Consider the following 14,604-nt stretch of genomic DNA (forward strand, 5'->3'; position numbering starts at 1 on the left):
AAGGGATTTGAGTCCAGATGGTTATTTGTCAGGTGAAGGGGGTAATCAGCGTAAGGAGGATTAAAAACAATGAGTTTTATGGAATAAAAGTTGTTCTAAGAAAATCTGTTTACCTAAAGATCATGTGAAGAAGTTTACTGTAATTTTGTAATTTATATTATGACATATAAATCAAAACCCAGAGGTAGAAGTATGAAGCATATGTTCTAGTTTTTAGATTATCATTTATTCTCATTCTTCTAGATGGATTGGAAATATACAAATAATCTATATTGAATTATATATATATATATATAGTTTACAATTATTGACCCAATTAACTGAAATTTTAATTTAAAATAAGTAATTAGAATTTGTAAATATTATTGTTATCAAATATTTGTAGATTATTAATAAAAATTAATTTTTAAAGCCCAATAGATGCAAGTCAGCAAACATTGACTTTACCAAATCATACATTATTGGTAAGTTTTAATTATTTAATAAATTATTTTTTTGTATATTATGCTAGTTTTAATTATAATTTAATAAATTATTTTTTGTATATTATGCTGTTATTTTATTTTATAATTTTTTTTTATAATAATAATAATAATAATTATTTTCGTAATATGGGATAGTCCCGTTACAAGGGGGAACATAAATTAACACATTTGATAGTTTACATTAATAACAGTATTTATCTTGAATTACAAAAAAATTATTTTGATTAAGTCTCGTTATCAGATTTGTTACTGGCCTTCCCGGACAATTTAACATATTTAGTAAAAAAAATTGTATAATCTTGTTATTATAGTTGGGCTCATTTGAAACAACTTTTTATAGAATTCATTAGTTGATTTACTCTCAGATAAAGTGGAAATACCGTATTTTTGCCTAATCTCTGTACAACTTCTACAAATACATATTATATGGAAGATCGAATTTTGCTCCTGGCATAATTTACATGTTTCTCTCCTGATCCTTATATAATTCTGATCCACTAATATATAAAAACTGTTTAATCGGAGCTGCATATAAAATTTTTTAATCATAAATGGTAGGTGAAAATTGATGTATTTATTTGCAGGAGGAAAGTTTAAGTTCTCCATATACCAGGGATGAAATTTTGAACTCTGTAATTTAAGTATTTCTTGATGGATAGAGTTGTTAAACAAATTTTCTATTAATGTACAGTTACCAAATTGCCAGTCTTCTTCTGTATTTCCAAATAAAATAGGAGAAATTCTGTATTTAGCCAGCATTTGACTATATTTAGTAAACCAATTGTTGACATAATTTTTCTTTGTTTCTGTTAGACTTTTCAGATTATTTAATATGGTCTTGATCCAAGGATGATCACTGTTAATCATTCTTTTATAAAATTTTTGTTTTCTTGATACCAAATAGGGCTCCAATTGTAGTTGGTTTGAAGTTATATTAAGCCCCAAGTAAGAGGTCTCCTCTGTAAGCTTCAATTTCTCATTTAAAAGGTAAAAATTATGGTCTTGTTTCGCCAGTCTTCCTCCTCTCCTGAAAATTTGAATATATGTTTTGGTTGGGTTAATTTTCAGCCCAAGTTGTGTAAAGTACTTCTGCATTAAATTAATTTTTCTCTGTAGACCAATTTTTGTATTTGAAAGTAAAACAATATCATCTGCATATTGTATTGAGTGAATTACACAATTTCCAATTCTTATTCCATCCTCTGCTTTATCAAATTGTTTATTTATATCAAATATGAAAAAGTTAAACAAAAATGGCGATAATGGGTCACCTTGTAACAGACCCCCAAAAATATCTATGGGGGAGAAGACAGTTTTGCTAGATTTTATAGTAACATGATAATGACCAAATAAAAATTTTATGGCATTTATGAATAAGATATCTGCTCCATTTTTTCCTAGTTTTTCACTTATTAATTCTATTGAAACTGAGTCAAAGGCCTTCTCCAGATCTAAAAAAGCAGCGTAAACTTTATGCCTTTTTCTAGATAACTGAATTTGAATAATTGATATCAATATAAAAATGGCTATTTCTGTACCACCGTTTTTAGCGAAAGCAAATTGAGTATCGGATGTCAACTGTTTTTCTTCTAGCCATTGATTAAATCTTTTTGCGAGAATAGCTGTAAAAACCTTCCTTAAAGTTGATAGTATTGCAATGGGTCTATAATTGCTTGGGTCTGAGCAGTCTCCTTTTTTATATATCATTCTAAAGTATGCTGAATGCCATGAATCTGGATATTTATTATTTTCATACATGTAATTAAAGCTAAGCGCTATTAAGTCGATTGCTTCAGGTGGTAGTCTTTTTAATAAACAATTGGGAATTGAGTCAGGACCTGTGGCCGTGGTTTCTTTTAGTTTGTTAATAGTTTTTATTATTTCTGAGGCCAGAATTGGTATATTTATTATTCTCTCCTCCCTGTACAAACCTATCTGTTCTTGATCTGGGTGAAAATTTATGTTAGTTAACTGTCTTTTTCCAAAAAACTTGATCCATTTATCAAATCCAATAGGGTCTTGTTTTTCGTTACCTTTCCTCAAACGGCATTTTTTCACAGTCAGCCAAAAAAATTTGTTGCTTTTGTCAGTCAATAGTTTTTGATTGATTAAATTGAAGTATTTCTTTTTCTTCGCTTTAATAAGATTTATATAGCTCTTCTTGGAATTTATATAATCAATTAATTGATCTCTTGTTCTAAACCTACGAAAAGTTGCTAATTTAGTTTCCTTTCGTCTCTTTGTTCTGTAGCATTCCATATCGAACCAGTCTTGCTTAAATTTGGATTTTATTTTATCTAAATATCTATTCTTATGATGATTTGGTTCTATCTTATATTCATTAAATTTTTTATTAAACTATCATATAGTTCATTAGTCTCCATTTTTTCAATTAACTTAATTCTTCCTCCTATTTCAGTTTCAAACTTTCTTAATTTGAATCTGTCTCTCGCAACCTGCTCTTTCTCTTTAATTCTTGCCTTTTCATATTTTGATTTGATTGATTCATCTCTAATAATCAAGTGTACAGGGAAATGGTCAGATAAGTCGTGGTCTAATACTTTAAATTCTTCACAATAATCTAGTATGGCTTCAGAGCACATTATGTAATCAATTACCGATGCTCCTCTTGATGACATAAAAGTATGCCTACCGGGATAGTCTTCTTTTGTACGACCATTAAGAATGTATAAATCATAATTTTTAACGAAATTTAATAATAGATTCCCTTTAGGATTACTACCGGTGTCATGACTATTTCTTAAGTTATAAATTGTTTGATTATTACCCTTATAATAGGAATCATTATAGTTACCAATTCTTGCATTAAAATCACCCATGATTATCCAACAAGAGGTAAAATGCAGCCAATCCATTATAACCTTTTCCATTTCTTGATAGAGATTTTGTAGCGTTTGATAAGGTGGAAAATAACTTACTATTATTGCCAGAATATTATCTGATTGATTATTAAATTTAGGAGACTCCAATTTAATTAATGAGAATATAAAGTAAGTTGTTGAAAAACTATAAATCATTTCACCCAGAGATTTTTTCATTATTAACATTATTCCTCCTTTTGGTCGACCTACACCTAGATTTTTTTCTGCTGGAACTTGTAAATATTCAAAGGCCTGGAGAAGATATTCCTCATTTGTATTTAGTTTATTGACCCACGTTTCCTCCAATCCAATAATATCATACTTCTTTAAGATTTTATCAAAATAGCAAGCGGAAAACTTATTTCTAAGTCCTTGAACGTTCCAAGATAAAATTCTAATATCCGAATCTTTAAATTCCTCTATATTAACTTTGTCAGGTTCTCTATTTAGATTACTCAACATCTTAGTACCATTATTATTAGAGGAGCTCAAATATTGATTGTTAACTCTAAAAAAGTTTTAGTATCAACTAAACAATTATTTATAAAACTATACGTTATTTGCTTATTCTTATATATTAAATAGTCATTTCTAAGAAATATCTGTTCACCTTTTTTCTTGACTTCTTTATAGTATGGGAGGATTTTTGCTCTACGGTTTCTGGATTCCTGTGTCAGGTCGGATGACATACGTATATTTTTAAATGGCTCTTCTAAGGATACTTCTTTATTTTTATAAAAATTTGAAAGTATTTGATTTTTTCTCTGGACCTTGTTCAGTGTAACTTTCAAAATTGATGGATCTTCTTTTTTTATTATGTGAATGTCCAGAATTTCCTCTTTTTTGAATTCTGTTATCTTAATATTCTCTCGGAATAATTGTGTAAGACATTCTTTCAAGTTTGTTTTTTCTGTTATCGCTAATCCAAATAACATTAGATTACATTGGTTAGTTATATTTAAAATGGTATTTACCAAGTATTGTTGGGCTTCTATTTTTCTATCTAAGTCTGGCACTTTTGTTTCCAATAGATTTAAATTATGCTCTAACGTACCAAGTTTAGCTTTAAATTCGCTTATTTCCTGGTGAATTAAATTTATTTCGGCTTTAAGGTCCAATATTTGTGCTGTAATAGAGTTATGAGAGTCTTGTATCAACTTTGAAAGTTGTTGTAGAGTAGTACATGACGAACTGTCTTCTATCTCTACCAATTCGGAAAAATTTTCTAACCTTGTTTCTTCATCCTTCTCCCTCTCTATTTCAGCTATTTTCCTCAGCTTTTCCATCTCCTTAAGTGTAGTTGGTTGACGACGGTGCATTGTATCTACACATGCATCCTTGGACACCTTAACGGCACTTATACTTTGTGTCAATGGAGGTCGTCTTCTCTTTGTCGGTGAATGAGATAACGGCCCTAGATTTTGTTCTACTCCTGCCATTATTAATTTTAATCTAATTACTATCCGTAAACAGTTCAACAATAACCACCAAGTTAACAATTGATTTAATTTTTTGGCACACCAAAGATACTCCAATGCAATTTGCGCCATCTTGGTCGAAGGTCTGAAGCGCCCCCTTATTTTATAATTTAAAGTAATGTATTTCAACCTTTTCAATTTGGAGCAGAATCATAGTTTTTAGATTAAGTCACAGGCTGGAGAAGTAATTTTTTTTATGAGTATATAGAAAATAAGACATTTAAAATTTTTTATTTAACAACAGAGTATAGCAAGACAACATTTATACAACAATTTCATTCATACTGTCATCAATACAGTAATTGAAATATTTTCAATGAAACAAAATATTGATAATAATTTGATATAAAGACTAGTTTAAAGCATATGAAAGCAAGTGTTAAAATGTTTTGGTAACATTTTAAAAAACTTTTGTAATTGTGCATTCCTAAGTTTATTGTATTGTTCAGTGCCCAAAAGTGAAATGTAGCAAATTATATTTGGAAAACTGCTGCAATTACCAAATAACAATGACATGAGCCAAAGGTAATTAATTAAATATTCTGTTAATATGATTAAAAAAAATCCAGCAATGAACTGCATAACTTTCCTAGTGAAAAACAGACATATTAGCACAAAATTGAAATTGTGTGGCATGATCTGTTATGAGATTTTGTTAAAAAATAACTTTTGTATTATTAATTATTATAAAATGGCAAAAAGTATAATTTTGAGGGTAGAGATGAGTTTTATAAAAGATTGTAAATGCTGATAAGTAAAATCTTCATTAAGTCCACCCCACTTGAGATATGACATGTAACTTCCTCTGTCTCCCATCCCCTCAACTTTTAACCATCAGAATTTAATAGTATCAATGTCCTTATGTATAAAAGCTACCATGCCAAATTTAATTTCTTAATCATCATCCCATCCTGAGATACTAAGCGAAATAGATACCAGCACACATGCAAACATATCTATGGAATATTTTTTTTTTTTTTTTTTTTACTTTTAGGATTCAAGGGGTCTCAAAACTTTGAGATTTGCAAAAAATTCAGAGGGTCAAATTTGGAACAATTCTGATACTTTCCCTTGTTATATGTTATATACATAACAGCTGTAAAAGTAAAACTGAAAGGCCATTTAAAGTGATTGCCATCAAAGTTTTTACATTATCTTCTTTCAAGCAACTTCATTGAGAGTACTTTATCCAATTCTCTATGCCAGCAGTTGCCAATCTTTGTCCTCATTGACCACAAAACTCAATTTTGAATCCTGCAGACATCTGTCACAAATTTTTTTAAAAATGATACAAGCATCTATAGAATAATGATCATAAAAGTTCCATTTTACTTTATTAATATGAAATTCACTTGTTTAATTATAACAAATTAGGGTAAAGTTTGTTGTTGCTTGTTTGAAATAAGTTTATGGATTCTTGACTTTTTTCCACAAAGGACGACAATTATACTCACATTATTTATTGTTGGTTGATTTACTGACATTATTTATTAATAAATAATGTCAGTAAATCAATATTTATCATATTTATTTATTAATAAATAATGTCATTTCATGTTTGATTTAAGATTTGAATAAAAACCCCCCAATGAGTGAGAAAAAGCAACAAAGTATTTTGCATTTGTTTCATAATACTTAGTGTAAGCTTCAGTGGCGTGCCGTGACATTTGATGACAGGGAAGCTGTGTTTCTGTAAGAAGCCGACTTCCAGGGGCAATCAGTTAATTGTGCGTCAGTGATGGTCTAGGGCAGTGGTTCTTAACCTTTTTATACTCGCCGCTCACCAAATATTTCATAATTTTTTTGTGACCCCCATTTTTTAATAATAATTTATATTTGATAATTTGATAATTTATCTATAATAAATTGATTTTTTTATTATTGCTTTATTTTTTATATAATAAATGTAAATCATAATTTTATTATTTCATTATCTATTTAAATAACATTCAAACTTCACAATTAAACATGAAAACTCATTAATTTTTAACAGAAAATAAAATAAGAAACATGTCGATAAATCGATCCAATGTCGATGCTAAAACTAAACTAAAACTAAAACGCCCACTTGTGGTAAGGATTTTGCATAACTTTTGCAAAAATATTTAAATTTTCAAAGCCTACTATTTTTCCTAATTATTTTTAAAATTCCAAGCATTAATAGTTTCTTAAAATTGCTTTGGAATAAAAGAAGTAAATACTGCGGTGTAAGTAGCATATTTGCATTTATTTCTTCTGTACTAACAAAGTTGTATGTAGGAAGAAATACAAAATAAATAAATAAAAACTAAATAGGAAAACTTTATCTTTCTTATTTCACTTTTCAATACGATATTCGGATTATACATCAATTTTCTTTTTATTATATTCTGAAGGAAATTTTGCATAATTTGGCGGCCCCTGGCAAACTTCTTATGGACCCCCAGGGACCGCGGCCCCCTGTTACGAATCACTGGTCTAGGGTCCATTCGTATTCATTTGTTCGATAAGCCAGTAAAAACTGTAGACTTCTCTAAATGTATTTTTAATATCACAATTACATTCTGAATCGCTAGCCACGATATAAGGGCTAAAATTAAAAATAAATTATAAAAACTTACTCAATGAAATAAAATGTGCGATGGATATACATACCTGGTACAATGTATTGTTCGATTGTATTAATATACTTTTAAAGAAAATTATAATTAAAATATAGCTTTGTAAAGAAACGTACATAAAAATAACATAAAATATTCTTTACTTTTTAAATCTTAAAACAATCCACTTAGTCAAATATCTTGATACGAGTAGCTAATGGATGGAACTAGTGACGGTCCAGGTAGGTGTGTAGTGAGTGTGTGCGTGCCAAATCCCGAGGGTGCCGATACCGGTCAACGTCAAATGCCTCTTTTGTCGCATCACTAGTATATCTCAAAGGACGCCACAGGGCTGTTGTAAATTTTAAACGTTTCTCACCGTAGCTGTAAAAATCTAACTATGTTAAACTTAATAGTCATTCGTTTTCTAACCAATTCGTTTTAATACCAGGTGTACACGGAAATCAGTTTCCCACTGTACTGAGCGAGTGATTGGTTCTGTTAAGGTTTTGTTGAAGTAAAATTCTGGCTCTTTCAACAGGGTTTTATTTATGTCCCCATTCCCTAATCTCTTAATTATTTAGTCACTTCTTAAGTAGAAATAAGTCGAAACCAGTTACTTTGTACCTGAATATCTGTAGTCTTGGGAAAACAGTGGAAAGACAAATTTTTATGACAACGGATATATAAATCATAAATTTAAGGAAAATAAATTCTAGAGCTTTTTTTTGTACCATTGTATGTACTGTACGTCTCATTCATTAAATTTGGTTGTAAATGATGCTGCCAAAGTAACAGTTAATTTTTAACACTGTACTAGAATTGTACACGTTTTTTCTGCATCCCCTTACAGATGGGACATACTAAATCGTAATATCACCGGTTTAACATCGAAATCCGTAAGTAATATAAGATGGGAGAGCGGAATAAACGCAGAATAAATATATCAAATATTTTAATGGAGTTTTTTTAAACTCTTGTCAACTATACAGAACTATTATAAAAACGTGCCAGTAAACTCCTATTGGTTGGGTTGCTATAAATCTAGTCTAGGGTGGGCAACCCTTTTTATATCATGGGCCAGAATAAATTTTACGTTTTTTTCCGCGCCGTAGTAGTTAATTGACGCCTTCTTGTGACTTGTAATTTTTTTAGTCTGCAAATATGAAATAAATAAATAAAAAGTTAATTACTATATTTATTTCTCTTATCGTTTTCGAAAATTACAAAGAATTGGAAAAATAACTAATTAATAGTTATTTTTCCAATTTAATAATCTATTAAAGATCTCGCGGGCCGGATAGAAACTTTTCGCCAGCCGTAGCTGACCCGCTGGTTGCCCGCCGTTGATCTAGTCTGCTCGTGATTCACATAATCGGGCGAGGGTGGCCAGGGCCGGATCTTAGGCGATTGGAGTGATTGGTGCCAATCGGGCCCCGCGTTTGAAGGGGCCCCGCATCACGTCAAAATTTATATATTTAAAAATAGTACATGTTACAAAAATAAATATCTAGGTATATTATTATTAAAAAAAACCCAACATATTTCAATATAAATTAACAGTTAATTAATTTTGTTATCTAAAGTTTGAGGGGCCCCGCAAAAAAAATTCAATCGGGCCTCGCACCTATTTGATCCGGCGCTGAGGGTGGCCGAATATCTAGCAGGCGGCTAACAGCCCACAACCGCTCCGGTATATAAAGTCGCGTACTCTTTACGCGTGTGTCGCTTCTACCAGCTAAACCGTGACGTTTGTGCTACGTAAAGCGCATGCGCCAATGCCTATAATCTGGCTGCTTGGAAGTTGACAGGCAGGCGGATAACAGCCCACAACCGCTCTGGGATATAAAGCTGTACTCTTTACGAGTGTGTCGCTTCTACCAGCTAAACCGGGTGAGGTTGGTGCACTGTAAACCGCATGTGCTAATGCCTATATAATCTGGCTGATTGGAGACTGACCCGGTTTCGACATTCCTTCCGCCACCGAATTATTCGAATATACAATAGCAATCTTATCGTTTTTTTTCACATGTAGTATAGAAATTTGTAAAAGATACATAATGCAGTTATAATAAAATATTAATTTTAATTAATTCAAAGTATGTTAAAATATGAAAATTTATATTTTATAAAATTCAAGGGAAGGTCATTGGAAGGTGGAATCGGCGCTTCCATCGCTTCCAATGACGGCACGCCACTGGTAAGCTTGTTGATCAATGTCCAAATTTCTCTACAGACCACCAAAATTTTCTTGCAGACCATCAGTGGTCCACGGACCACTGGTTGGCGACTGCTGCTTTATGCTAATACTCACACATGAAGCACTCTGTTCAGTGGTAAAACAAGAATACAGACATGATGTGATTGCTATAATGTATTTATTAATCATAGTTTAAAATTCATTTAAGTTTTTAATTTATTTGTTTTTTACAAAATTTTATAATTTACAAGTAATTATGAAATATCTTGAATTATTTTCTATTCATGCTAGTTATTTTGCTAAGCCAATTTGCTAAATTAATCTGTTTCTAGAGGAAATTTGTTATAAGATTTTATTTGTTAAATATCTTTACTTAATAAAATAAGAACAACTGACAAAATTAAAAGATTAATATACTGTAGTACACTGACTTATTGCTAATAAGCTTTTACCTATCAATAGTTTTTTGTTAAATTTAGATAATTAAACTAGTCAAAAAAACTTAAGTAGTCCAAGAAGTCATCTAAAAGAAGTTTCTTGATATTTTTAAACCTTTGGACTACTCAAAAAGCAACCGATCCCAGTTTTTTATATAATTAGCAACCCGTGTGTTTGACCATTTGTCATGTTACTGACAGCAAATATCAGTCGTGAATATAGTGATTATTTTCAAATTAGGAAGTGCCTGTACTTATGGCATTGGAAAATATTGTAAGTCAAAAATAACTCAAGTGAAATTTTTCTGAGTTGGAATTTCCCAAAATTTCAGAATTCCTAGGAAATTTTCAAGTAAACTCAAACTCTGTGAATGCTTTTTGTTGTATTAATTTGTATTTTCATATTGTCTAGGATGCAAAATGTATTTAATTGTAATGTAAACAAACTCTTTTAACAAAAATTTATATTTGAAGTTTATTATTATTAATATTTTGTATTTATAATTTAATTGCCAAATATGAAATAATAAAATCACCTTATCTGCCGAGATATACAGTACTTTGATTACAGTACTGATCCAACTGAATTAATAATAAATAGTCTAAAAACAATAATCTCTTCTTAACATCTTGGCATTAAGAATTATAATAATAAAAATATATTTATTTATTCATTCATATAAAGTAATCTTAAAAACTTTATTATAACTTAAAATTTTTGAGAATATTTTCTCTCAAAAATGTTGACGATTTACATAGTATGAAATTATTCTAAAAAAGAAACATTTTTTTTTCTACCAAGTAGAACAATAAATCAAAATAAACTTATAAAAAATCAAAAATTATCATAAAGAAGAGTTCTTTTTTCTTCTTATTCTTATATACTTTATTCTGTTATATGTTCTTTTGATATGTAATTGCATTGTTTTAATTTGAAAAAATTATTCTTTGCACATTAAAAATTGTATTTTGCTACAGAAAAATTCTTGTTTAATTACAAAACTTTAAAAATACATACGAAAAGAATGTAAATGATGCATAGTGATTTTAAATGGTATATAGATTACAAGAGTTTCCTAGTATTTTATATATTAAAATTAGGTTAATTATAATGTGGATAATTTTAAATAATAAATTCTGTTCACATTTTTAGGAGAAAAACCAACATGATTTGATAAATAATGATATCAATGATGATTTTATGGAGAAGTCAGATGAAAACTGGAAACGAACTCAAAAAGATGCGTTTTTATTATATATGAAAGTATGCTATTTTGATTCCTTTTATTTTTATGTGTAATGGATATCAATAGAAAATATTCAGGCATTTTGATATAGTTGTTTTCTTGTAAAAGATAACGTGTATACACTATATATTATAATGAATCTACTGTTTCATAATATTTAGAAATAAAAAATACACTGGTTAAAACAATTAGGTGATCATATGACTGGCAAAACTGCATAAGTCAAACATGACTACAATTTGGTTCAAATACATATTTTTTCACATACAGTGGTACCTTGGTATACGTCTGCTTTAAAATATGTCCTGTTTGGACGAAACAAATTTTGCTTGGTATATGACTTTTGTTCGGTATATGACTTAATTCAGTTATACCCGCCATCTATGAACAAGTAGCACTATCGATGTACTAGACCAGACTAGACGTTTGCGGTGCCACGGTCTATAAAATCACAGCAATAAATTTAATACAAATAATTTATTTTATTATATTCTATACATTTTTTATTTATTTGTTTAATTTCATCTGATTTTTAATTTGTAAGTAAAATTTTATTATTTTTATTAATCATGAATTGCAAAAAGGCAAATGAAAAGCAACAGAAAACTAAAGAAAATGACTAGAATCACGATGGAACTGAAAAAAAAGATTGTTGAGAAATATGAGGGTGGCATGCGTGTTTGAGATTTAACTGTTGCATACTGTATTCCGAGAACGACGATATCGACAATCGTGAAAAATAAAGACATTATTAAATCTGCTAACATTGCAAAAGGAGTTAAATCAATTTCTAAACAGAGATTGAAGACATTAGATCATGTTGAGAAATTGCTTTTGCTTTGGATAACTGAAAAACAGTGTGCTGGTGACAGTGTATCAGAAGCAATTATTTGCGAGAAAGCTAAAGATACATGCTGATCTCATGAAAAATCAAGCAGGAACTAGCCAGGAAAGCGAGGTGTTTAAAGCCAACCAAGGTTGGTTTGCGAATTTCAATAAAAGGACTGGTATTCAGAATGTTGTATGACATGGGAAAGGAGCTAGTGCTGATAAAGTTGCTGCATGTGAATTTGTTAAACATTTTGGAGAGTTTGTGAAAAGTAAGCATTTTTATACCCCAACAAGTTTTCAATTGTGATGAAACTGATCTGTTTTGGAAGAAAATTCCAAACAGGACCTATATCACACAAGAAGAGAAGTCATTGCCAGGGCACATGTCCACAAGCCAATGAAGGGCAGACTAACTCTTTTGTTCTGAGGCAATGCTAGTGGGGATTGCAAAATGAAGCCTTTACTGATCTACCACTCTGAAAACCCGAGAGCATTTAAAAAACATAAAGTCCAGCATAAAGTGTCAGCTGCCTGTTATATGGAGATCAAATAGCAAGGCTTGGGTAATGAGGCAATATTTCACTGAATGGTTTAATGTTGTGTTTGGACCAAGTGTAAAAAGTTATTTAGAAGAGAACAATCTACGTTTGAAGGCTCTTCTCCTAATGGATAATGCACCTGCTCATCCACCAAGCTTGAAGGATTGTCTTGCCTGAGTTAAACTTCATTATTATAAAGTTCCTCCCACCTAATACGACTCCTCTCATTCAGCCTATGATCAGCAGGTCATAAGTAAGGTCCAGATTTTTGGGTGCATTTTTAGAATGGATTGGTTCCTCGTTTGGGTGCTAGTTTGGGTGCTTTTAAATGCTGTATTATTAAGACAAAAATCAACAGGTACTACTACATTTACACTAGGGCATTTGAGAAGAACCATTTTCATTTTCAAAATGAAGTCATTGACCTTGCTATATTCTACATGAATATGTTCACACACTCTGTATAGGGCATGGGCAAGACAAGTCACCTTTTAGGTTGTTGTAGATACACTTCAAATTTGAGAATGCTGACAACATGTAAGATGCTTGATCTGTAACAGCAAGCCAAACCTTTTTGTACTGGACACCATTTGGCCACAACTTGATGCAAACATCATCAAAAGCATAAGACACTGTAGTTGAGTTTGTATTTTCAACAACATTGGTTGTATAGTACATAGCATCCAGTTAGTGGTGCAACAAGAATGTTCAGCACGTACTGTTTTGTGGAATCCATTGTTTCTTCCAGTATAAACACTACAGGATTGTCTCTGACAATGTCCAGGATTTTAGATATTGTTTGAACATAAATTGGTTTCATGTAGTTTTTTTCTGAGTGCACAACTTTCCCATATATTTCTGGAGAAATGACCTAATGGCTGGATTGTTTATCTTATATAAGGGTATATTTGCTTGCAGAAGAGCAGTTGTTAAATCTGCATAAAATGTATTATTAGCCTTCTGAGATTCTTCTCCTCTTTGAAATGAGGTCCCTATAAATATTTGCCGGAAATTCCTCCTTTTTTGTTTGCCTTCTCTATGCTTTTCCGAACTTATGTGTCGCCTGGTTTTCGTTTCTTGGTGTTTCACATCAACTGAAATCACATAATCGCAAATGGAACAGCAAAGAACTTTTCCATCTGTGCATGCGCCTTCATCTTTAAACTTATTTGCTAAAATGTTCAGTTTAGATGCGGACAATTTTGCCAGTTTCTAATGATGCTGACACCAAACAAAGGAAATTGGAACTATTGCAGAGTAAGGTGACATCAATACAGAACTTTCTAGATTTGTTCTTCTCTTAGAAAAGAAAACACATGTAGATTTTCAGTGAATCTGTTTACATTCTTAGAACAACCCTAAGGCTTACTTGTTTAACCCAGAAAATTTCACTTTACCCCCTTTTCTCTAAACAAAAGAAGAGAGTAAGCTAATTATCATATTTTTTTTCTTCGGCATACATGGTCCAGTTTAATGAATTTGATTTTTCCCTCAAATGAATAAAAACCACCAAAAAAAAAAAAAAAAAGATAATTGTCAACATATTCTTTGAAAATGAAAAAGGGGGAACTGGGTGCAAAATATGTAGTTTGGGTGCTAGTCACCATTTTGGAGGCATGTTTGCGATTTGGTGCATTGGGGTGCTAAACAATTTGGCAATGAGTGAGCCTACTGTGCTAAAACCAACTTAGTTTGTCTTTTTACACTCCACCCCTTTCAAAAACCAAGTGGGTGTGGCACCCAAAAATCCAGACCTTAGTCATAAGTAATTTCAGAGGTGCTTTCAAGTAACCTCCAAGATAGAATTAACTCTGAGGGAGTTCTGGAAAAATCACTTTAATATCATACATTCTATATTGCTCATTGACAAAGCTTGGCAGGAAGTTTCCCACAGAACAATGAACTCTGCTTGGAGAAATTTGTGGC

At 30.9% G+C, this 14,604-nt stretch overlaps 1 protein-coding gene across 4 annotated transcripts in view; it reads left to right on the forward strand.

Moving 5' to 3' along the window:
- Window positions 1-14,604, forward strand: part of Lrch (Leucine-rich-repeats and calponin homology domain protein) — an 81,510-nt gene that overhangs the window by 53,135 nt on the left and 13,771 nt on the right. For all 4 annotated transcript variants that reach the window (XM_067265870.1, XM_067265868.1, XM_067265869.1 and 1 more), the window contains exons 11-12: window positions 413-464; window positions 11,215-11,325. In XM_067265870.1, the coding sequence (XP_067121971.1) occupies window positions 413-464; window positions 11,215-11,325 (163 nt within the window). The remainder of the gene's footprint in view (window positions 1-412; window positions 465-11,214; window positions 11,326-14,604) is intronic.

This window comes from Centruroides vittatus, unplaced genomic scaffold, assembly GCF_030686945.1.
Source record: "Centruroides vittatus isolate TY-2023 unplaced genomic scaffold, ASM3068694v2 contig_250, whole genome shotgun sequence".
In the NCBI taxonomy this organism is placed as follows: Eukaryota; Metazoa; Arthropoda; class Arachnida; order Scorpiones; family Buthidae; genus Centruroides; species Centruroides vittatus.